A 24,234-nucleotide genomic window follows, 5' to 3' on the forward strand; every position below is an offset into this window, starting at 1 on the left:
GTAAATGGATCCATATCGTGATGCTTAAAAGTATAATGTTCTCTCCTCAAACAGAAAAGAGAATTTTTAATTTAATACTCTGAGCTCTATTAACGCTCCACTGGAAGCTGCTGCTGCGGTGCCTGCTGGGACAGCTGTCAATCTCAAGAACGGACAAGTCTGCTCTGATGCATACTCGTTAAATAGGGAGGGGCCAGAACACCATCCAGGTATTTTGTCCGTTCTCTGTCTTGTGTTCTTGTGAATTCGAACATTACTAGGGCTGATGATGACATTTCACAAGCACATGAGCACGCACAAGTACACATATCGTTGGCAGCATCATGCTGTGGGGAGGCTTTTCCTCATCAAACATACAAACTGGTTCCACGCTTTGCAGATCTGAACAATCAGCCATACTTTTCTTTCTTCCACTTCTCTATTTTGAACTACTTTTGTGTTACCAAAACAAATTTAAATCCGTGTGAACTTTCTCTTTTTTTTTCAAGGCACTGTAGACATTTTCTGACTCAATATGAAAAGGAATCTCGTCGTTTAGCAAATACCGGATGCTGCCTTAAAGTGTTCTGCAAGGAAACATGATGGTAAACAAAAAACAGGGCTGTCATTTAGGAGGAAATGGATAACGGATAATGATTTAGCCCTGGACAGCCTTGTTTGGTCCTGTAGTGGAAACTGGGTAGAGTGACGATGGCTTTCTCCTTCATCCGCGCTGACATCATCGATAGCTCCATCCCTGTTAAACTGGCGGCGAGCTGCTGCAATGACAATGAAATCGGCAATCGTGATAGAAAAAGTCTGCTGAGCTGAATCAAAATGTCAAAACTCCTCCTTTAGACGCTCTTCTATCTCACAGTAAAAGACATCAATGAGTCGTCCTTTGATTTTTTTTTTTCCCCGAGCTAAACAGTTCCCCATAAAACAGTTTTTTAATATATCTGTTTTTCCAATCACTTCCATCAGAAATGTCATACATAGAACTTCTATTAGCAAGTATCCCTCAGTTACAAAAATATACTTTTCTTTTTTCATAAAATAATACACATCATTACTTTTCAGTGATATAATCTTCTGTTAAGGTAAATAGCAAGGTTGCTCTTTAAGAGGAAATGTCGCAGTGAGAGAGAGAGATGTGAAGCCTAGCACCATAGTCTTCTTCCAATAACGTTCAGACATGATCGGAGTTGAAAACCCATCGTTATCCTGTCATCTGGACTCTAAATTTTGCATATTCTGGTTGAGCCCAAACTCTCATCCCTCTCCAGAGGACCGTAACTCCAAACTATCCCCCCTCCCAAGAAACAAAAACCCACCAAAAGCATTAGAAACTACACCAGTTAACAAATTAAGATAAAGGTAACAACAGTTCTACCAACACGTCATACAGGCCATTGCTTCACTTTAGTACAAACTGAAACAAAACAAGGAAAATAAAGATTCCCAACCGATGAGAAAACATAATGAAACAAGTCCCAAACACTGTTGCTACAAAGAATTAGAAAAGAAACGTATGTACAGGACCCTGTTTTCCTCGACTATCGCGTTAATTTATGACAGGTGTTGGCTTGTGTTACTTGTTTTTACAGGCATACAAAAAAAAAAAAAAAAAGTTCTCCTCGGTTCCTTTTTTTAAAATCTTTTGTTGCTGATCAGTTTTAATAAAAGCTCTTATTAGACTAAAACAAAACGAGAAATAGTCGCCGTCACCATTTTCAATTTCAGTTTTGTCCAGTGTGTTTAATGCCCCCTCCCCCACTTGTTGTTTTCCGGTGCAAATAGAACAGCAGCGAGTTTCCTTAGGGCCATTCGGCTCCGTCTGGTTCTGGAGGATTCAGGGTCTGACTGCCGGCGGATCTGTCACCAGATGACGCTCGATATACTGGTCTCTCTAGGAAGCAGCGGCAGCATGGCGTTGTTGGCGTGGGCCTCCTCCATGCTCTGCTGGCGCGGCGACTTGGACTGCGGCCGCTGTCCGTTGATGAGCGTCATGGGGATGTTGCAGTAGGTGTGCTGGTTGCCTAGTGAGGAGAGCGGCGGGAGCGTGCCGCCGGGTGGCAGGTCGTAGTTGTAGCTACGGTAATAGTGTTTCTGCCTCATCTGGGTGTGGCATGAGTTGTGAAAGGTCGAACGAATGTCTGGGTGTGCCGTCGCCATGGCGGTGGAGGTGGCCGCTGCCATGGAGATGGCTGAAACAGTCTGGAGTTCTCCGAAAGCGCCCTGCTCGCTCACGTCCAGCACCTGCTCGTGGGAGATGCTTAGGGGCTCCATGCGTTTGAAGGGCATCTCATAGAGCAGCTGCTTCCAGAATTTGGAATTGAGCTTGTTGCTGGAAGGGCCGCGCCACTTGAGGACCGTCAGCATTTTGATGGTATGTTTCAGGGCCTCCACTTCCTGGTAGTTCATGATGCCGCGTAGCTCGGCACACTCGATCAGGATGACTTTGATCTCGCCCGTCACCAGCATGTTGCGCAGCCGCGTTTCCAGCTCAAAGATGCTCCACCCCCTCCGCACCACGTAGCTGGGTGTCATGACGATGATGAGGCGCTTGCTCTGATCCACACAGCGTGCAACGTCCTCGATGTAGGCTGGATCCCACCGGACAGAGAGAAACATGCATCAGTTTGACAAAAAAAAAAACTTTCATTTCATAATTTCTCCTCATTTTTATTAAGCTAAACAAACTTAACCTAAAATTAGTCAATTACAGTAAACAGTAACAGTAAAACACAGGCTACAAGAACTCTCTTTGGCCTCATAGCAACTCCTGATCATACAGGTATTTTCTTATTAACTATACCTTATCAGAAAATAAATCGGGTTAAAATTAGATTTAAATTGTTTACGCAATTGGAGAGTAATCGGTGTCTATTTAATATAACATTGAAAAAAAAAACAAGGACAGACACAATGCACTTTTTACTTCCCCGTTTAAAAAAAAGACAGCCTTGAAAAAGGTTATGTCATTCCAGTGGAGAATTTAGACCCAATCTCTAATTTCAGTTCATTTATTTTATAGTGAAAATGTCCAAAAGCAAAATTATTGGTTGCTTTGGTCAGATGAATAAAAAAAAAAAGCTTTTTTTGCAACAAATATTTTCATTGGGTTTTGATTTAGAGAACCATAGAAAAGAGGTTCATGCCCAGTCTAAGTACGGTGTAGGCTCTGCAATGCTGTGGGCCCGTTTCTCCATCGAAGCAATCTTGTCAAATGATAAAAAAAAAAAAAAAAAAAAAAAAAAAAAAAAAAACGAAAACGGGTTGTCAACTGGGTATTTTAGTAATCTTGGATCTAGAAGAAAAACTATTCTAAGTTTCTATGGAAACAAATAATTGGATTGAAGGCTTGATCATCAGACCAAAGATTAAGACTGAAGATTCTAACCCGATTCAATTCGATAAAAAATAAATTTCCTTCTGAAAGCTGAGGATGAGCGGACAAGTACAAGCTTGTTTACAAAACAGGTAGTTTCTTCTTCTACTGTTAAAGTGTTTCCGGAAAATTAGACAATTCCACTGCGTTAAAATTATTTAATCTAGTCAAATGCTTGGTACCAGATCATTTCATCTAGTATCCATATAAATGGAGATTTGGAATTCCTCTGGAATGTTTTTGTGCATGTAAACATACAGTAGCCACTGTGCGGTTCGCTCAGGAGGAGAGAGCACAATGAAATAAAAAATGAAAGCTAAGATTACAATTGGTGTTATTATGAAATAATTTCTCAAAATGATAATTCTCCCAACTAAATAAAAAAAAATAATTGTTTATGAGATTAAGTTGCAGATTAAATAGCGTTATGGGGTTGCTTAGGCTTTTTTAAAGTTATTTCCATGGGTTCCAAAAAGTGGTCCACATCTATCCTCTGCAAAAAGAGTCAGCAATCAAAACCATGGATCACTGAATTAATCTATGACGAGTACTTGAGTACAGTGAGTGTCTACATCAGCTACTGTCGTACTAAAATCGGTATGCATGCCTCATCTTAAAGCAAACTGATAGTTTTTGTTTTTGATCAGAACATCTATGAGGGCCTGCCTTGGTTATATTTAAGTATTTGAGTCAGCAGCAGGTGGTCTGGATGAACAGGGGGCTCTCCCGTCCATAGTAATATATCAGTATGTCTACTAGTCTCTAAGCCAATAATGCCACATTCCCTCCCTGGTCTGCTCTGCATGTGTCAGAGAATGAACTGCTTCTTTTCTGTCATGCTGTGCCTTAGGCTGCCCGACGAGAGCAGCTTGATTAGAGTAAACTTGGGTTTGAAGTTGCCCTTTTACTTCAACATGACAAGCCAGTCTCTTTGCTGTTTTGGAATTGGTCATCATGCGGTAATTCACCTAAACCCTGCGGCTAAATGTCCACTTCAAGGTCTGAACCAGTTTACTTTGGGTGGTTTCTTTAAACGTTTGCAGGATCTAAAGCGTTTATAAATAATTCAATAAAGACACTCCTTATTGTGCTAAAAAGGAGTGTCTTTATTGAATTATTTGTAACTGACAGCACATTTTGCATTTACAAATAGAAATATTTTCACTTTTTCTTGTCCTAAATATATGGCATAATAGACTCCAATCCCAACTGACTTCTGTATGTGTATCTAATTACTTGATTCAGGTGTGTTGAACCAAAGGCACATCTAAAAGTTGCAGGATACCGACGCTAAGGAACTGGAATTGCCTACACTTCCTATGCCCTGTCCTAGGAACGAAGGTTCAGGCTACATATTTCCTGCCTCTACCTTTAATAATACAGGTTTTATGTATTTTATGAAAATTTTAATGAAGCGGCCGAACCATTTGGTTGGAATAGGAGGTTTGGTTAATTAAAAAAAACAATAGGAAAATATGTTGAGGCAACATAAGTATCAATCCTATATGAAAAATTTCTTGGCTAATTGTTTTTAGCCATTAGTTGGAAGGGCTGGTTCTGGTTGCTACTCTAACCTGGGCCCGCACAACTGACCTGTTTCTTCCCTCCTGTCGGTATTCTATTAGAACAACATAAGCGGTCAGATTGCCATACATTGTTCAATACACAAGCGTGCACATGCGCAACAGAGAACTATTCCCACATTTAATTTTAGCAACAGTGTATTGACCAGCCTAACCCCCGTCAACTTTGTTTATACTGTTATTACTTGGATGCAGAAACGGCCAGACAAGATTGACATTTCTGGGATGTTGAAAGAAGAAGCATCTAGAGCAGGGGTGGGCAATTCCACTTCCTGGGGACCGGTATCCTGCAACTTTTAGAAATGGCTCGGTTACCTCCTTAGTATGCATTCACTTCCTCCAGAGTCCTCTCAATCATCTACTTATTTGATTCAGGTGTGCTGAACCAAAGACACATCTAAAAGTTGCAGGATAGGGGCCCTCAGGAACTGGAATTGCCCACCGCTGATCTAGAGCTAAAACCAAATAAGTTAATAATAATTTAAATTAAGTTACTTTTGTAGACATAAGTAAAAAATGTATGTGCAGGAATGGAAATTTGGTTAGAAATAGTTTTTTTGTTTAAAATCATAGGAAACTTTGGCTGTGACTCAGAATTCATTTATATTGGATAAAAACCTAAACCTGACGGCGTATTCTGTTCTGACAGAACAAGGAGCAGGTGAGTTAAGGACATGCAACTAGTTTGCAACTATATTAGCAATTCTACAGACATCTCTAGCCAACTACTTTGAAAATAGCACCTAACGACAAATCTATCTACTTTTTCGGTCTGTCTGTGTTGAAAGTAGCGAGTGTTCTGATTTTCACAGTCTTCAGTTAGCAGTGAGGGCTGCTGCGAGTCCCCCCCACTTCTCTAAAGCATCAACAGGAAGTCAGACTCAGCTGCAAATGTAATCCCACCTGGATAAAACATCATTTAGTAACTTCAAGACAGCCAGTAGCAACTTTTCTTGCCAGAATTGGCCAGAGTGATGGCTGGGAATTATTATTATTATTATTTTGTGAGATGGTTTTAGTGAAAAACAGAAAAATTGTAGTTATTGTAGAAAGAAAGTAAAAACATACGTATTTAATTGACTTAAACTTAGGCTAATGACTTCACACAGATTTGAAGCTACAAAACAAAACATGATCCAACATCAGCACCATTAACAGCTAAGGGTTTAACTTTTCATAGTGGAGTTTCAGGAAAATAAGGACACAAGAAAATAAACAGCCAGGAAAAAAAGGTAGTATGCTAAGAGCGCCAAGAAGGAAATGACAAGGAGAACCTAAGTAATTATGAAAGGACACAAGGAAGGAAAGACAAAAAGAGAAGGATGAAAGAGAAAAGGTTGCTGGAGAGTAAGGAAAGATGATCTGAAACAAAGAAAAGAAGGTCCCAAAGATGTAAAGATGAGATGCAAATAATGCATTATGACACCACCGAAAAGATTACCAACATGGGTTATATAGTGCCATAGAAATTAAAACAATTGAATTAGATGACTGGCATTTCAACACTAAAATGTGTCAAAACGATAGAGAACTGGTAACCACATGGGAAGCGGTACAGTAGGTTACATGAATAATAATTGCGACACATCAATAATAAAAAAAAGTTTATAAGTGGAAACGGGATAAAGAAACCAAACCAAAAGTTCAAAAATTCTGCATACACTCAAAGTATTGTGAACTTGATAAGGTTCACAATATTTTGCATCAGTTTATTTCTGTTTTCTCTTGAGTTTTTTAGGCTTAATATACATACTGTATTTTATTCAAATTTCATGAGTTACTCAGACCAAAAACTAAAAACTTTCTACTTTTCTTTCCTTTATTCCTTTGATTATTGTTCAGATCCTCATATGTAACTTTGAGGATGTTAAAGGAAAATTCCGGTTTTTAACACTTTTAGCCCCTTTTCTGTAGTGTCCAGGATGAAATCGAATGATCGACACCAAAATTTTGACGACTGGTCCTGTCTCTGCTATTTGGCTCATGCAGAATCCCCCCCTGGCTGCTTCAGAATGGCTTCCATAGTGCATGTCCGATAATGTCCTTAAAACAACCTTAAACGTTCTTTTTTTAAAATATGCTACTCACCGGGTCGTCAGCGCTGTTCAATGACGTTCCAAAAAAAGTTTTGTGAAGAAAAAGGTCCTGTCTTGTTTTATTTAGCATTTTGTAAATCCCAGAACTATTTTTTCCGATACATCACAACCGCTTATAAACTTCCGCTTCCCGTTCGAATCTGAAGCGTTGCACACTCCATACCACTAGTTGGCGACAATGTCTCTATACTTTGGGAATGTATATGAATATGTCCTCCTCAAGAATCCACCTTTCGTATTCCATTTTCAGAGTTTTTTAAAGTGTTTAACAGGAGTACACAGAGTGAAGCAGAAACACTTGGGCCTTGCGAAAAGACTACAACTAAGCGTAAACAGGCCCCCTTTCCGTTTCCGGTGGCGGAGGGATATTGACTATTCCAACAGAACTCAATGGGATTTACAAAATGCTAAATAAAACATTACAGGAACGGTTTTTCTTCACGAAACTTTTTTTGGAACGTCATTGAACAGCGCTGACGACCCGGTGAGTAGCATATTTTAAAAAGAGAACGTTTAAGGTTGTTTTAAGGACATTATCGGACATGCTCTATGGAAGCCATTCTGAAGCAGCCAGGGGGGGATTCTGCATGAGCCAAATAGCAGAGACAGGACCAATCGTCAAAATTTTGGTGTCGATCATTCGATTTCATCCTGGACACTACAGAAAAGGGGCTAAAAGTGTTAAAAACCGGAATTTTCCTTTAAGTGTTGAAAATTAAAAAAAATTAGAAACATGGCAAAACACCCCTTTTTAATAAACACAAACTGAGACTGAATAAAATATGGCTTCAAGGGGCGACTCTGTTCCCTGAAGCACTTTAGGTTGGTTTTATCACAATTAAAATATGGTAAGATGCATAAAGCAAAAATTAACAGTTAAATTGATTAATTTCCTGTTGGTTTTAGAACCGCAATCTTCATCACAAAACCTGCAAAAAACCCCAGATGGTCATTAATTGGTTGAATTTTTCAGGGAATATCCTTCTTTTCTGGAAAATACTTTGCTTGACACAAGAAAATGATTTCATCAACTTCATATAAGGCATGTTGAAAGCAGACAAAAACAGATTTCCCTTAAGTTTTTTTTTTTACATGCTTCATCAAAATCTTAGCCACACGTCAGAGTCTGTGTTTATCGACACATGTTTGAGGAATTTGCGGTGAAAAAAAAGTACCTCTAAGTAGTCGTGTGTCATCCTGGAAATGATCATTGGTGAAACCTAAACAATAGATATTTACATTTAAAGCGTGATCAGAAGATTTGTGAGCAGGTGAAAACAGTTACGGAAATGTGGGGACGCATTGGCATAAACTGTGTTTATCAAGTGAAGCATCGATTGTGGCGATTGGGTGAAAATCGCACTGACCAGTTTATTCCAGTTTAATATGGGACATGAGGCATAAAAATAAGGAGAGGAATTCAGTTGGTGGGAGTTTATCCTGGACTTGTGACGCTTTAAGGAATGTTAAAGGTACAGAGGCTCTGAAAAGTGTCCACAAACCATGATTAATGGTTTTCACATTTCCACATATATGAGACTTATCCTGTACAAGTCAACTAAAATAAAAAAAAATAAACAAATATGTTATTAGGAACAAAAACCCTTAAATTTATCCTGCCTTTTGACTTGGTGATATCTGACCACCTTAAAACGAAAAAGGCTTTTAAATCTATTTTCTATGTCATTTAAATTCTGATCTCTTCCAGCAAACACCTGCAGGTTTGGGATAAAAACTGTTTTAGAACTGCAACCTCAGCCCCCCGAAAGAAAACTAGCCCCGCAGTATGATGCTGCCACTACCATATTTCACTGTGGGTATGGTGTTCTTTCATTCAGATGTTCAATGCTGTGTATGTGCAAAATATATAATAAATTAAAGCTTAACTTTCCTTTTTAACTTTTAAAACCAAAAACATTGTTTAAGATTTTAGCCTCATCTGGATGATTTCAGAGAAATAAAAGTAGCTGTGAGGCAGACGTTTATTTTTTACTAGATTTTAAACATGGTTTAAAATCAAAACAACAAAAAAGCAGAAGCCTGATTCAACATGAAAATTAAAAAGTATTTGGGGTGTGGAAATCTTTTTTTTTTTTTTTTTTTACTTATAAATAAGTTATTAATCAAAAGAAATATAGGTAATGTGTTCAAATCAAAATGTAATATGGTAAAAAATATATTTTTTAGAAATAAATTCAAACTAAACAACTAATAAAAAGCCTAATCATTTCTTTTGCATCCTTCCTTATAAATCTACAGGACAAATCTTTGATTATATGTGGAAAAAACAACTTCTTCATGTTTTTTACATTACAAAAGACTTTAAATTCTGTATGAATTTGTGGACATTTGAGATCCACTGCACAACAAATCCAAATGTTAAATTGTCCCCAATGCTACTAAAATAATCCATCATGTTGTGTAGTGACATGTCACAAAAACCAAACTTTGGATTGTTGACACATGCTGAACCCCCAGAAGACCAAACTCTGTTTATGCATCACTCTGCCTCTAGAGTGTCATATGAATGGTTCAGATGCTAATACACTCCCAATGGGAGCTAAGTGCTTATGCATAGTAACAATAAACCAGTAAACAGCGACACTAAGCTGAAATGGTGGCAGCTGTAGCTGAGATTCCTCTCGATCCTTGCATTTCTATGCCATTTCTCCCATATTACAGCAGTCCCCTCCGGTTTGCGAGCACATCATCACAGAAACAGATTCAGCTTATAACCCTGGCACAATGCCACTGACGGATCGCCGATTTAGTAATGGCAGCATGTGCGAAAAAAGACAGGCAGATGCAAGTATTGAAATGGAGGCTAACAGCATAATGATATTATCAAACTCATCTGTGTATTGAGTTAATCAAAGATAAGCACGGGCCATGGTGAGATGCTCCATTAGGAATGGGCTATGGTAAAACATGCACTAATATCCATGCATAAAGAGATTTTGTAATGTGCAGCTGACACCATTACATAGCAGCATGCAGAGACAGAGTCTTTGCAGAGCCAGATCACGGAAATGGACTGTAATCAACAGGATTGCACCTTCTGTTGATTAGCATTCAAAGGTAATAAGGGTTACTTGGGTCTAACACGCCTGAAATTTCCTACTGTACACTTATATTTCATTGCTTTTTAAATAATCTTTGACAGTGAGTGCTGCATTTTGTTTCAACTACATTTTTATTTCTGCAAAATCTGACTGATCAGAAATTTCTGTACATTCATCACGGGAACACTTTTTCTTCATTTTAGGATTTCAATAAGGCTTTTATTCCATTCTATAACAAAAGTTAAGTGGTGATACAACAAGATGAATCTAAAAATTAACAAACTAGATCAACATTTTCTGCATTTTCTTTGATCTGAACAGTGTCAAAATTACACATAGAGACTCAAAAACATACATAAACCCTCTCTAATGTTTGATTCACTGTGTTTTAGCACATTTCTATTAAAAGTTTTATTCGTTAAAGAGAATCCAGCCGGAATTGGAAGAATCTGTTGAGTTCAGTAATTTTCTCTTGCTCCAAGTATGGGGCATATTTCACAGCTTTTCAATTTGGCTGGGAGAAGGAATTGGAATCAAGCTTAATGTCGGCTTTCTTAATTTCCGTCCAGATGGTTTGGATGTTTTGTATGAAAACCCAACTGCATCCAACTTCGAATACTCTGATCAAACTAGTTCCATTCAAACCACTAAAGAAGGTCCTACTCCAATAGGGACACTTTCAAGCTCTATAGAAACATAAAAGAACTCACATTTACAAACCAGAAGTCTACTGATTTCAGAATCCAAGGAGAGGCAGGATCCATGGTGGGACTTTTAAAACCGCACCAGCTGTTAAGCATGGTGGAAGTACCCATCATGCTGAGGATATCTTTCATTGGTTCTTTTAAAGCAAATAAAATATTAAAGGAGAAATTCTTCCTCCTTTATTTCCAACTAGATATTTGAACTTGGACATAATTTAGATTTCTAATGACACAGATACTCATCTACACTGGTTTACTGCAAAAACAATTCCATTCTGTCTTTTTTTTTTTTTTTTTGTATTGCTGTGCAGAAAATTGCAGCTGCTGGAAGATGTCTGAATAATGTTCTGTATACCGTTAAGGTAACTGTACTTTTTCAATAAATGAACCTCGTATTTTATAGGTTCAAAGAGACACAAAATCTCGTTTTTATTCATTCCACTGGTAGTCTGTTATGATCAAATAGAAAATAGGCCTGCCTCTAATTCTGGCCTCCTTCCAATAATGGCCTGGACCAAGATGCACCTGAGTGAAATAAAGGCCCTGTCCTGTATTAGAGGATTTTCGGTAGATGCTATGCACTTGAAATAAGAAATTGCAATAATTTAAAGTGTTAAAGTGTCTCACTTACCTCCTCAATTCAAGACAAAATGCACTTATTTTAAGAAAGATTTTTTTTTATTAGATTTAATAGATTTTTTTCCCTCTGTTCTGCATTTTGAACCTAATTCACAATAACTGTAATATTCTTTTTTTTTATTCAATCAAAAGGCACACCAGTTAGCTTAGCCCATTCATGTTAAATTATTTGGTAGTGGTTGATTTCAAAAACTTCTCACCATTAAAAGAAAAGAAAAATCTGAAATAGCCTGGATAAAAAGGGCCAACATAAAGCTGGTGGAATGGGCCTGACCTCTGCCATGTTGAAAATATGCTCAAAAGAAGAATTAGCTGCAGGGACCAAAACATTTAAATGAGGTCTAAGAATTCTGCCAAGAACAGAGATCAAATCTCATAACGCTTCTTTATAACAACTAGTGGTTTCCCTGAAACCTGAAGCCAAATTATGAAGCTTAGAACGGATGCATCTGTACACTCTGAACTTTCTTTTAAATGTTGGACTGTTGGCATTAAAAAGAAAACATTAAAATAAATCAGTAAAACCTTTCAAAATGTATTGTTTTCATGCTGAGGTTAACATTTCATAGAAAAAAAAGACAAAAACAACTAAAACAGATGAAAAAATTTATGCTTAAATGTGACTGCTAAGCTACAAAATGTGAGAACCGATATTTGGATTTACTCACTAGTGTAATAAATTTGATTGATTTTTTGTCACAAATATTATTACTTTTTGAGGCATTCTTAGATTATTGTAAGTTAGGAAAATGCAGCAACTTTAATGTGGATGAGGGGATTTATTGATGCAACAATATGACAGCAGGGGAGCAGCATCACCATGATCAGTGAGGAAATTATAAGTTTAAACAGAGAAAAAAAAACAAGATTTTATTTTTTTTTTTTAATTATTTTGTCTGTCTCTGCTGCTAAAATAATTGTGGGAAGCATAACAGTTCCTCTTTCTTGTTATTCTGCATGATATATAATTAATAGGTCAAGGTTTTGTGTTGTGATCAGTACAGTGGTATCGAGTATTTAGTTGTATGCTACAAATTTTAATTATGACACACGTGCAGCATTTCAGTTCTTCACTAGGTTTTCTTAAGTCAATTCTTTACTTTTTTTTCAAATTCTCTGCTATATAGTTTATAAGTTATAAATTGGGATAAGGCTTTTAATTCTAATAATAGTTTGAGTTCATGCTGACAACTGGCAAGCCCTTTCTTACTAATGTGATTTAAAAAAATTTTATTGATTTTAAAATATGCAAATTATAGCAGAAAGAAAAATAATGAAACTGTGGAATATAAGAAAACAAATAAAGCAAAATTAAAACAAATAAAATAAATGAATAAAACCAAACGTATTTAAACATGAAGTTTCTAGAATCTGACCAGAATATTCAATAAGACCTGTTCCAGACTTAAAGTCAGTCTTTTGAAACATGTTGAATATGCTTTACATAAAGCAGAAAATATAACAGTAAGATGAAAGATAAAAATATGATAAATTCAAAAATAATAGAATGATACAGAAATAAAAAAAACTGAAAAAAATAAGATAAAATAACACTGCATTGACCCTATAATGTTTCATGCTCCTATCTCGGACCTACAACCTACAAAGTATTCTTTAATAGTCATACACACAGCTGTGTCTTCAAATAATTAAAATAAAACATAATTAATTATTCCTGTGTCTTATATTACATAATAGTAAATATACACTCAAAACATTTTATCCATCTATTGTTTAATGGGATATTACTGGGGCTTTATGATTTTAATACCTACCGGTAAATGTTTGCCAAACATTTATTATCATAAATGGTTAACTTCCTCTGCAAAATGAGAAGACCTCAGAAAGCTGAAATTTATTATCAAATACATCCATGTTTAGTTTTATGTTCATTAATACAAGAATAATTTAAAAAGGTGATTCCTTTCAAGTAGTTTTTACTTAAAACGGACATTGATTGAAGCAACTGTACCCAGTTTAGTTAGAAAAGCTAAATTCAGAGTGATGAAAAACAAAAGCGATTGTGCTCCTTCGTGTCTGTGTTATGCAACGGCACAAAATGCATAACAGAGGCCAACAAAACACGGCATCACCACTGCACTGACAACAGCTACACAAGCAACACCAAGCCACAAGACATTGGACACAACTTGACATCACCATGAGAGAGAGCTTACTTCCTGTGGGGATCAAGTCCCTGTCTGGAATGAAGAGTTTATACCCATAATGCTTCTCCAGGACGTCGGGGAGGATCTCCAGGGCAAAGCGCTCCTCCTCTCTGGTCTCCTGGCTCCATTGGTCCGGGTCCACTTTGGTGTAGGACAGGTACGCATCGTAGTCCTTGTTTTCTGCAACCGGATAGAAGAACATTGACTTATACCTAGTTGGAGAAATGTTATTGTTTTTATACTCTTCAAACTACCCCATAAATACACTCTGTTCCACCTCAGATGCTCATCATCTGTTTTCATACTGGTGCAGACAGGTCTATTCATTCACTGGGAGGCCTAATGGAGACAGGACGCCTCTCTCCTACTGACCTCTGGGCACCTCAGCCCATCTGAGCGCTTTTCATTACAGCTACCTCCCTACTGACAAATCATGTTACCTTGATAGCGATTGTGCCCTCTGCAGGCAAAACAAATTAGACTCCAAGCTTGAGCTAAACGCCCAGCTCCGCCTGCTCAGCCCCGTCGCGTGGCGCTGCTCCATCACACACATGAAAGCAGAGATTGATGATGGATTTGAAAGTAGTGAGCTGGGAGATGGAAAGTGAGCTGGGAAGGAAGAGTTTATGTGTCTTCTTAAGCTTAAAGCACAACAGTAAAATAAATCAGGAGAATGCAGGATGGCGAGATATCCCGGAGCTTCTATTGGAACGCAGATAATAGCTTCTGGCTCCAAAACAAAACAACCAAATCACTTCAAGCTTGTCAGCCACAACTCTGAACCTGCTCACCTATTTCAACAGCACAATTAGGTTTGTAAATCAACTAGAGTTTTAAAGAATACAAAGGCTATAATCATATTTAAATCCATGAACACTTCCCATATTCAGGGTACAAACGCAAACTTAAACATGTAAGCCTTAATTTGATGGCATTTTAAATACACAAAGTTGTACAAGACAATATATGCATAGTTTAAAAACAAAATGACAATACGATGTTAACCTATTTCTTTTCACATCAGCTAAAACTATTTCTTCTAGTGTTTTATAAAAAGGCTCTAGCTCAGTCAGACTGGTTAGAGTTAATGTCTAAAAGGACTTTGACTAGGCCATTTGAAAATGCTGGCATCCTATCCTCCTGAAAGTACTTAGATCCATACATCCTTCACTTTTAAAAAAAGTTTTTAACAGCCTCTAAGGTCATCTCATATTTAGCACCATTCATGTTTAACCCTAACCACAAAATCAGTCCTGTAATAGCAATTATTTATGAAAATTATGTATTTTTAGGGAAAATATAGAGTATATAAAACAAAAAATAAAACCCCTGATAAAACATTTATGCCATTTGAATAGGGATATATACACATGGAAGGGTTGTTTGCACCATTCCTTGTTGTAAGAGCTCAGTAGAAGTAATGACAAGAAGCAAGGGAAAGGTTTCTGTAGCCAGGAGAAATGCGAAGAAACGGGGTGCATTTTGTGGAAAATTAAATCAGTTTCTTCTGATTTGTATAGTGCGTTTGCAATTGGATTAAAGGTGTAAATTCACAGCCTTCTATTTAGTTTATTTTGAAATTATAGCTGTGTTGTTTTCAATATTCAAATATTTAATATGGAGATGAAATTTAACGCACTAATTTACTTATTACTTTGAAGTCCCTTCTTAAGACTTGGCACGATTTAAGAGGTTTTACTTTGTTTCATTCTGTTTGTATACTAATATGTATTTTACACTTGTTTTTTTTCTATTTTATAATTTTATTGTATTTTATGATTGTGTCCAGCACTTTGGTCCTGTCCGGTGCATAAAGCGCTTCATAAATAAAGTTGGTATGGCATCGTATGGTATTAGCCAATTCGATGATATATTAGGCCAAGGAAACAGTTAATTCAAGAATTAAAAATCCTGAGGTGAGTGGAGCTTCATGTGTGCAGACTGAAAATCTGCACACATGAAGCATTAAAAGAATGCAATTATTGAGGTATTTAGCAAAAATTAGAAAAGTTTCAAAGACCTTTACATTTGGATGCAGAGTAATGTTTTTTATTAGTTTTGTATACAACAATAGAGTAGTTGACCTGAGCAGGTCCACAGATATTCGGACCATATTTGTGCTATTAATGCACAGTTATAAGGTACATTAATAGTGCAAGGTTACTTTTAAGACAAAACTTTACATGCAAAAAAAAAACTACAATAGCAAAGCAAATACTGTCCAATTGTAGTTGAGGGCTAGAACTGTAACACTTCTAGGGCTCCATTTTTTTGCTTCATGATTCATTACCTTGGGTCCATATTCATATCAGCTGTGTCTGAGTAGAGACACATCTAAAACACGCAGGAGACCAATCCTTTATGATTGGAATAGGAAAAATTAGTGCTATTACTCAGGAAGATCAAAACTGTCCCAATCTTGCATAAGCTTAACTAGATATATTCACATCTGGCTAGCCAAAAAAAAAAAAAGAAAAATGGTAAGATGACTCTAAACTATATGTCCTTTAACTATGAGGATATATTTTGGAACTTTTGTTCTATTGCTTTATTGGACAAGCAACGTGCATTTTACTAGAGCAGATGCTTGTGGAGGGAGGATGATCAGAGCAGCATTTCCATTTTGCCTGTTAATATCCTTTCATTTTACACTTCAGCCTCTCTTAGGAGCTATGAGAGTGTCAACAAGATTCACTTACTTCCCAGAGGGTAATCTTGATATTTGGCAATTGCACAGCACTCTTACATGACGCCTCATAATGAATCTATCTTGTTTTTATAACGTGCAATTCATTTTACAGCATCGGGGACATGTAAAAATAATTGAAATGTAACCTTTCTTAATATAACTAACTCCAAGGCATAAATCTCTGTCTATGTTTTTTTTTCTTTGCTAGCATTTAAACAAATGCTGTGTAGGCAGATCAAGGCCTATTTTAGGGGGAGGTGATTCACTCATCGGTAGAGAAGAACAGAGAGGAGAGAAAGGCTGACCCCTCCTCCTCCTCTTATTTCCCTCTAGAGAAGTCACTCTCAGAGAAAGCTGAGGGATCTACCTACAAAACCCAACCCACGTCTTTTTGCACCGTGGAAAGCGTGCGGCTTCTCCGACGCCTTACACGTGTGATCCGGGTGTGTGCATGAGCACAGAAGGCCCACAGTTACATGGTGAGGTGTTGAACTCCCAGTGAAGAATGTCAGAAAAGTCGGAGGAGTACATTTCTGCTGTGATATCTCTTAAATCCATGAAATTTTATGGAGATGGTGGCAACTTAAAAGATGCAGAGCTTGCAGATAGTTTGTGGAAGTTTTTTGTTATTTCCAATCTAATTATTTCTTTTCTATTATTAAAGGTATAGTGGAAATCATCAAAATAAGAGGTCCTCTAATTGTTAATCATTCTGGTGATATGTTTAGGTAAGGCCGTCCTACATGCTCGTCCCAGTTTTCACTCACTGGTTATAATTGCAAATCTTTTGGAAAGTAGGCTTGTATGAGTGATGCAAACTGCAACGTTTATACAGAGCGCGCATGAGGAGAAATGGGCCTGTGCATGGTCTCACACGCGATTTATAGGCGTTCCCTCTCAGGAGCGGGTACAGGGTTGTGCATGTGCATTTTTTTTTCAAAGTGGAGAAAAATTTGCAAAAATCCTCCACTAGAACTTTAATTGCACCCAAATAATATTGGTTTGCATCGGATTGGAAAAAAACAATGAAAAACTGTTTTAGTAATGAATCATGAAGTTATGGCAGAACCATATTCCAATTGCACATTTCATATATTATAAAACATCAATGATACCTTGATAAGGAGATGTTGATTTACAAAACATTTACTTGTTTCTGTTTCTAAACAATGTTTTTTTATTTGCAGGAGAAAAGCAACAATTGCTGCTCGCCTTGTTTGTCATCCAAACACAAAGGAGAAAATAGTCTTTGCAAGTGCAAAAATGCTGAACATAAACTTGACAGCTCATTAAAAAAGAATCAGTTTACAAACAAAAGTGAAACAATTTTTTAGTTGTGCAAATGCTGGAAAGTGTTCTAGTTTTTCTCCTTTTAATCCATCACATTTGCATTATACAGCAGAACTAATACATTCATTTTCTAATTATCTTTCACTTCCAATTTCTCAATTTTTCCTGCAGACTTGAAAAAAAAAAAAAAAAAATAAAAAAAAAATATATATATATATATATTTTGTGACTGGAATATATAGTTTTTGATTGCAAAATTTTTTGTCTGCATTTGTTTTCTTGATTTTATATTTTTACTTTTATTTTCAGGGATTGCAGCGTTTTTTGAAGTGTTTTTTTTCTGATGCATTTGTTTTTTCCTTGCTTGCATGCTATGGAGTTCCTGGATCACATACATTTTGTTTCTGCAGCTCATTATTTGCTGTGTTTTTGCATCTTTTGACCACTGTAAAAGATGTCATTTATGGTACGAATTAAATGTCATTGGATTTTTTTTTTTTTTGCCTATATTATGGTGTTTTCATACAATTGTGTTACAGTTTCAATATTTGATTTATTAATACTTGATATAGTTGCAGCGCTGCTACATAAGAGGTTAGCTGTCTATGAGCTGCTATTACAACTAGCATATTAACTTTCTATTAGTGTCTGTATGAATGTTTTGGCTGGAGGTAAATTGAATGTATTTCCCTTCAGTTTGTGGTGATTTCGAATGGCAACCTGCATGTAAAGTATAAAAAAAAATCATACATATTCTCATTTCTGTTTGTCTGTTGAACCTAAATGGGCCAGAACTTCATAAGGTTTGTGTGTTTTAAAACGAGTGCAAATGTGTTTGTATGCTCAGATCTGCAACGAAGGTGTAAAGTGATTTATGGTTGCAATTCAACAGACATCGTATGTAAATCTTTTTTTGGTTGTTTGCCTTCATAAATATGCAGATGATCAAAACAGCAAAATAATAGGTGGATGATGTGAAAAAGGAATACATTTACCGCTCACAAAGTGGAAAATGAACTGCAGTTTGCATCTTTTTTAGTACTTCTCTAAATTCAGGTGAAAACTGACGTGCAAGAATGAGAGAGTAGTTTCATGCACCGTCAAAATTAACAATAGGCCTAATGGAATAAAGTGAAACATAAAAAAAAACAACTTCACAGGTGACACAAGTTAATGCAGCTGGACTGCAGACAATCTCTATACAAAGGAACCATAATTTATGTAGTATGCATGTCTTTGAGACCTGAAGCCCTGTTTTATTTTCTTGCACTTTGAGATGGGCTCAAGGTGCAATATGAATATTATTTAGACCCTTCATTATGATTTTTTTTAATCATTTCCCAAACATCATATTTCTTTTAAAATCACTGTCAAACTGCCTCTAGAACACACAATCTGCTTATTTTAAATGGAGAAACAAAATTGGTGTTAAAATTTTTGCAGCAATCTTTATAGATTGCCTGCAACGCCCACATTTGAGCACCGCTCATATGAAGTCTTTGAAAATCAGCACCTTTGTAACTGGAATCGTGTTCGATGTAAGGCTGCAAGTAACGATTATTTTGCAAATTGATTAATCTGTTTATTTTCTTAAATTACTCGATTAATAATCAGATAGCAAAAGGTTCCTTAAAGAAGACGTTTTGCAAAATTAAACCAAGTGAAAATAAAGCTTTTCCACTGGAGGAGTGCTGGATAGACAATATTGACAGACAAAAAATTTATTTTATCTTAACAAAATGTTTACACATATTTTCTTTATAATTTTTTTTTTTTTTTACAATTTTGGTAAAACTGCTGCTCTAACTGGGTTGCTCTGTCAGCTAAAGACACATTTTAGAGTCTCTAAGCTTTAGCTGACGATTATTTCAACTATTGATTAATCATGTTGGACCCAAATGCTTGATTTATGATTGAATATTTATTTCTAGTTTACTATTTTTGTTTGGTTTTGGTATGATATATATGAACTAGGGCTGCAACTAACGATTATTTTGAAAATCGATGAATCAGCCGATTATTTTTTCGATTAATCGATGAATCGGACACAAAATATTTTTTTATATTAACCTCTTTATTCCAAAATAAACATTTTAGACAGAACAAACAAGCACACAAGTACAGGTTTCTCATTAACTGTACTGGTGCAATATGAAAAATAAATGTTTGTGTTAAAACTACGCAAACTTACATGAGAAATGTAGCTGTACATCCACAAAATATAGGGTACTTTGTTTCATAAAGCGCAAAAAGAGACAGGCATTTTTGTTTTTTAAAGCCCCTAAGGGGTTCAAACAATAGGCCCCCCTATTTCAACAAATGAGTTTTTTTTAGACTAGAAGAGTTCTGCCTTTTAAGACAGGAAAGTATAGCAGTTAAAGTTGCTGCTTGAGAAAATACTGAACCATAGAGATAAAAATAGCCCTGTGATTCAAATTATAAATTGTATTTGGAATAAAAATGAGAGAACTAGGGGTGTTAAAAAACACATCCTCCAAAGACAGATATTTACATGGGAATGTGGCAGATAATTAATTGACATATTACTGATCTTGCTGGATTTTATTCTGCTTTACTTCCATAAATTGCAGGATCTTCTTTTCTTTATCTTTGCCAGAAGATTTAAACTTTAAAAGCCTTGCCCTCATAATTTGCAAATTAATTTATTTATAAAGAAAATATAAACGCTGCTTAAGCTAATTCAAATGAAATTAAAAGTAAAATAAGTAGCCAACCTTATCACTGTCTGTAACCTACTAACACGGTAAGGAAAGCATCAGATGAGCTACCTGAGAAACTAACGTTACGTTTCCCCTCTTTAAAATGAAACAAACATGGTTACTCATCCTGCTGATCAGCTCTCTTCACTGCCATTGAAGGCTCCAACGTGTTTTCTTTTCAGGTGCTGCGTCATAACAGTGGTGCTTCCGCGCCATGTTCATTTGTTTTTACAAAAGTTGCATGTTACGACTTTTTTCACTTTACAAAGCGCAGGCTATTTTAATTATTGTGATCAATTTGCGCCGTCAATCCCGGCGCATGCGCGCTTCATTTGCAGTCTGGACGCTGAGGGTAAACTCCTCACTAAAATCCTGCGGCTCTGACTGCAGCGCTGAGAGGGATTCCTGTGGGAGAGGGAGAAAGGCGTTGGGATGGGGGAGGCGCCCCACGGCAGCAGCTGCCGCTGGAGGACAAGAGTAGGAACGATACATGCTTTCACGTAAGAGTCTCCAAAAGCCGCCAGTGACACCGTAAAAAGTCGCCAGATTTGTCGCTAGTCGCTTTTTAAAAAAATAGTCGCTGGAGGGATCTGAAAAGTCGCTGAGTTGGCAACACTGCAACTGCGGCGCTGACTCGCTCCGCCATATTTTTTTTTCTTCCCCGGGATGACGGCGGCGGCGGATGACGCATAATCGCGCGACACAACTAATCGATGATTAAATTCGTTGCCAACGCTTTTAAAAGTCGATTTTTATCGATTCGTTGTTGCAGCCCTAATATGAACATGAAATATTTTGGTTAAAAGTATGAGTTGACGACTTAATTATGAAATTATGAATTTGTTTAGTTGTGTTTTGCTGCCATGCATAATTTACACTGTTTCTCGCCTCCGCCCCTACATTATGGACAATTGACTTCAGCACCTGGATTATATTGAAGTTGGCTATTGGGGCCGGGTGAGCTCTTGGATTCAATCAGTGCAGCCATACAGTTTTTTGACCGCTTTTGATTAATGTTGTTTTTTGAGTGGCAAAAAGGAACGAAATGAGCCGATATGATCTGCCTGTCACGTCATGTTGCGGTAAGAAAATCTAAGTTTGTTTTGAATTTGGAAAATAAAGCGTCTTGATCAAGAGGAAAGAAAGTTTGTTGGATTGCATGGTCACATTAAAAAACAACTGACAGAGCTGAAGTGAGTCTAACTTGGATGCTTCTGAACCAAGAGCCACACTCATCTTTATTGGAAAGATTGCGCTAATATTTCACTTTTAATCTGCTTCATTGTTTCAGCCCTAATTCGATGTGAACAAGTTACATAACTAAATGCAGGTTCAATAACTGTGTGATTCAAATAACTTAAACCACTATAGCATTTCTCCCCAGATGCCTCAAAATGAGATTAATCAGAGATACTAGAATATTTTTTCCAGGTTAAAAGGAAAGGAAAATACATTATTTTTGTTTTCAGTTTTAGTTTATATTGAAATACTATTACTTTTACAGAATAAAAAAAATGCAGAGATGTAATGTTTTGTCAAATTAAGCATGTAGGTTGTTTTTTATTCCATTTATGATGAAATACAGTAAAACAACACATTTGAAAGGTAATGGGTCACTTTAATCCAAACATTTTGGTCAATAATGGTTTTAATTATTAAACATCTAGTCCCTGAGCCTTTGGCTTTCATTAACTATAAGACCCTGAGAAATTTCGTTGAATAGCCTTTATTTAGACCTGTAGAAACATTGAATTATCTTGACCTCCAGCGGCCATAATCAGCCGTGTCCAAACTATTTTTTAGTGGAGAAAAACAGACACATATTTATATCAAACAGTAAAATAAATTAGTAGAGTAAATATGCATGCAATTGGCCATGTGTGCAACACAGGCTATTAATGTTCAGCATCTCCAAACCACTCTCAACACCACAAGAGCTTCATCAGTCCTTGCTGCCTTGACAACGATGACATTCGTATTTATGGCACTGTGTTGATGAGCTCCCACCTCTTTGTCAAGCCCAGCTCGCCCGTTGTCATCATGAAGCCTATTATTGATTCTGGTGACACCCACTCAATCTGACAAGTGAGCGCTCTTTAACTAAATTGCATCGCTGACAAATAGCTGACAGTCCATCCTATTGTTACGTACAGCTTACAATTTTACATCTGGCAGAGGAGGGCGTTCAATTAGCGCGTGGAGTGGCCGCCATCAAACGCTGGCATATTCTTGGCAGCTTGTGCGGCGTCTTTGCAGGAGAAAACCACATCTCGGTGCACTTGAGCCACTAAAGACTTTATTGTTTCGTCTCTGCAAACATATCTCATATGTTTCCATTATGCAGCTCTCATATTCGGAGCCAAAATTGGAGACGGCCGGTGTTGAAAGGAAATAAAAAATCCTGCTTAGAGTATAAAATAAGCAATGAATTGGAAACAATGAACGCTTAGATGAAGGAGCTCTGACATACGGTGGTGGGAGTATCATGATAAGGGATAGCTTTTCTTAGAGACTTAGAGTTGAATGATAAATTTAACGAGTTGTTCATAATAATCTATTATGTTTTGTTGGTCTATAAGATAAATTCTACTAAATCAAAGTTCCAGCTGCAGCGGGGAAAAAAGTGAAACTTTTGAAAAACCCAGTAACTAGAGCTTGGTGATCCGTTATCAATGCTGTAAGATCCAAGACTCCCATTTGAACCTTTGCACTTATCTACAGGAAGCCATTAGTGGAACCCTCCTCCTTTGTGGTGGCATTGTTAAGATCTAACAGACCACGGCACACAGCTCAGCACCAAGCATCTCCTGAGAGCTCCAGAGGCAGAAAGCTGCACGATATTGGACCCGAGCCCCTTTTTCTAAGGAAAAAAATTGAAAATCTGTTCCTGCCTTTCCAAGCACTCATTCCGGTGGCCCACTTATACTCAGCAATTGTTTGGCTTTAAGTTTAAGGCCTCGAAGATCCCCGTATTGGTGGCTGGAGATCCAGCAAAGCCAGAGGTAATGACGTTCAATCAAATGTCACAAATTGTTTTCCCTTTTAACAAATATAACTCTCCAGCTCCTTCTTCACCACTTTGCAAAACCTTGCAGCCTCTGAACTAATCTCATTCCCCCTGAATTCATTGCAGCGCTGGTACTACAGAGACTCATTACAGGGGAATCAAATTAAAACTTGCTCCTTGTCTCGGTTTGATGTATTCTCAAGCTAAGACTCATCCAGCAGGTCCAATCAAAGGGATTATTTCACCACTACTGATGAGGTCTGAGAGTTAATGTTTTTTGTCTTGCACAAGGGCAGTGTTTTGATTTGCTTTATAGTGAGTATTTAGCGAAATATATTGCCTATCCCCTACAGCAAAAGTTTATTTTCTAAACTTTGAGTTTTTTTGCTCAAGAATCACAGAATTTGTGCTACCATAATGTTTTTCAGTCATTTAAAGAATTATTATTTTTTTTAAAGATCTGCATCTGTTTCCTTTAAGCAAGCAATACGATGTGCATATGCTGAATGCTGAAGCTTTATTCTGTATCAGTTGGTGGTTGGTGAGTTGCTTCCTGCTCCTTCAGGGGACAACATAGTGAATATTTAGCAGTTTTTATTTAACCGCTCCAGTGGGAGAAGATGGTGAAGATTCCCTAAACCCGAGAACTGGAAGAAAATTATGCAAGGCTTTTCTGTTGGAGCCAATGAGTCATCGGAGCCGATGCACATTTGCATAAAAATGGAGCCACCTGCAGCTTTATGACTTGATAAATAGCCCAGGTGCTTTCTAAATAAAAATAAATCTCTACGCAGAGCGACACCGACACTGGTCACGACTGGGATTTCATTCCTTTTTGGAGAAGAAAAATGTTTTGTTTTATAGTAACACGAGGTGCTTTCGAAATCCACAGTCTCATCTATATAA

General features: G+C 37.0%; 1 protein-coding gene across 2 annotated transcripts in view; it reads right to left on the reverse strand.

Annotated features, from left to right (window-relative positions):
- Positions 1 to 311: 311 nt before the first annotated feature.
- Positions 312 to 24,234, reverse strand: part of LOC119783697 (interleukin-1 receptor accessory protein-like 1) — a 399,178-nt gene continuing 375,255 nt past the window's right edge. Inside the window, exons 10-12 of one of the 2 annotated variants that reach the window (XM_038285371.1) lie at positions 13,632 to 13,802; positions 8,225 to 8,269; positions 312 to 2,585 (exon numbers count right to left, since the gene is read on the reverse strand). In XM_038285371.1, coding sequence (XP_038141299.1) covers positions 1,858 to 2,585; positions 8,225 to 8,269; positions 13,632 to 13,802 — 944 coding nt within the window. In that variant the 3' untranslated portion in view covers positions 312 to 1,857. The remainder of the gene's footprint in view (positions 2,586 to 8,224; positions 8,270 to 13,631; positions 13,803 to 24,234) is intronic. The other variant, XM_038285439.1, reaches the window with a different exon arrangement.

Source organism: Cyprinodon tularosa, unplaced genomic scaffold (assembly GCF_016077235.1).
Source record: "Cyprinodon tularosa strain WSP-4 unplaced genomic scaffold, ASM1607723v1 ctg1, whole genome shotgun sequence".
Lineage (NCBI taxonomy): Eukaryota > Metazoa > Chordata > Actinopteri > Cyprinodontiformes > Cyprinodontidae > Cyprinodon > Cyprinodon tularosa.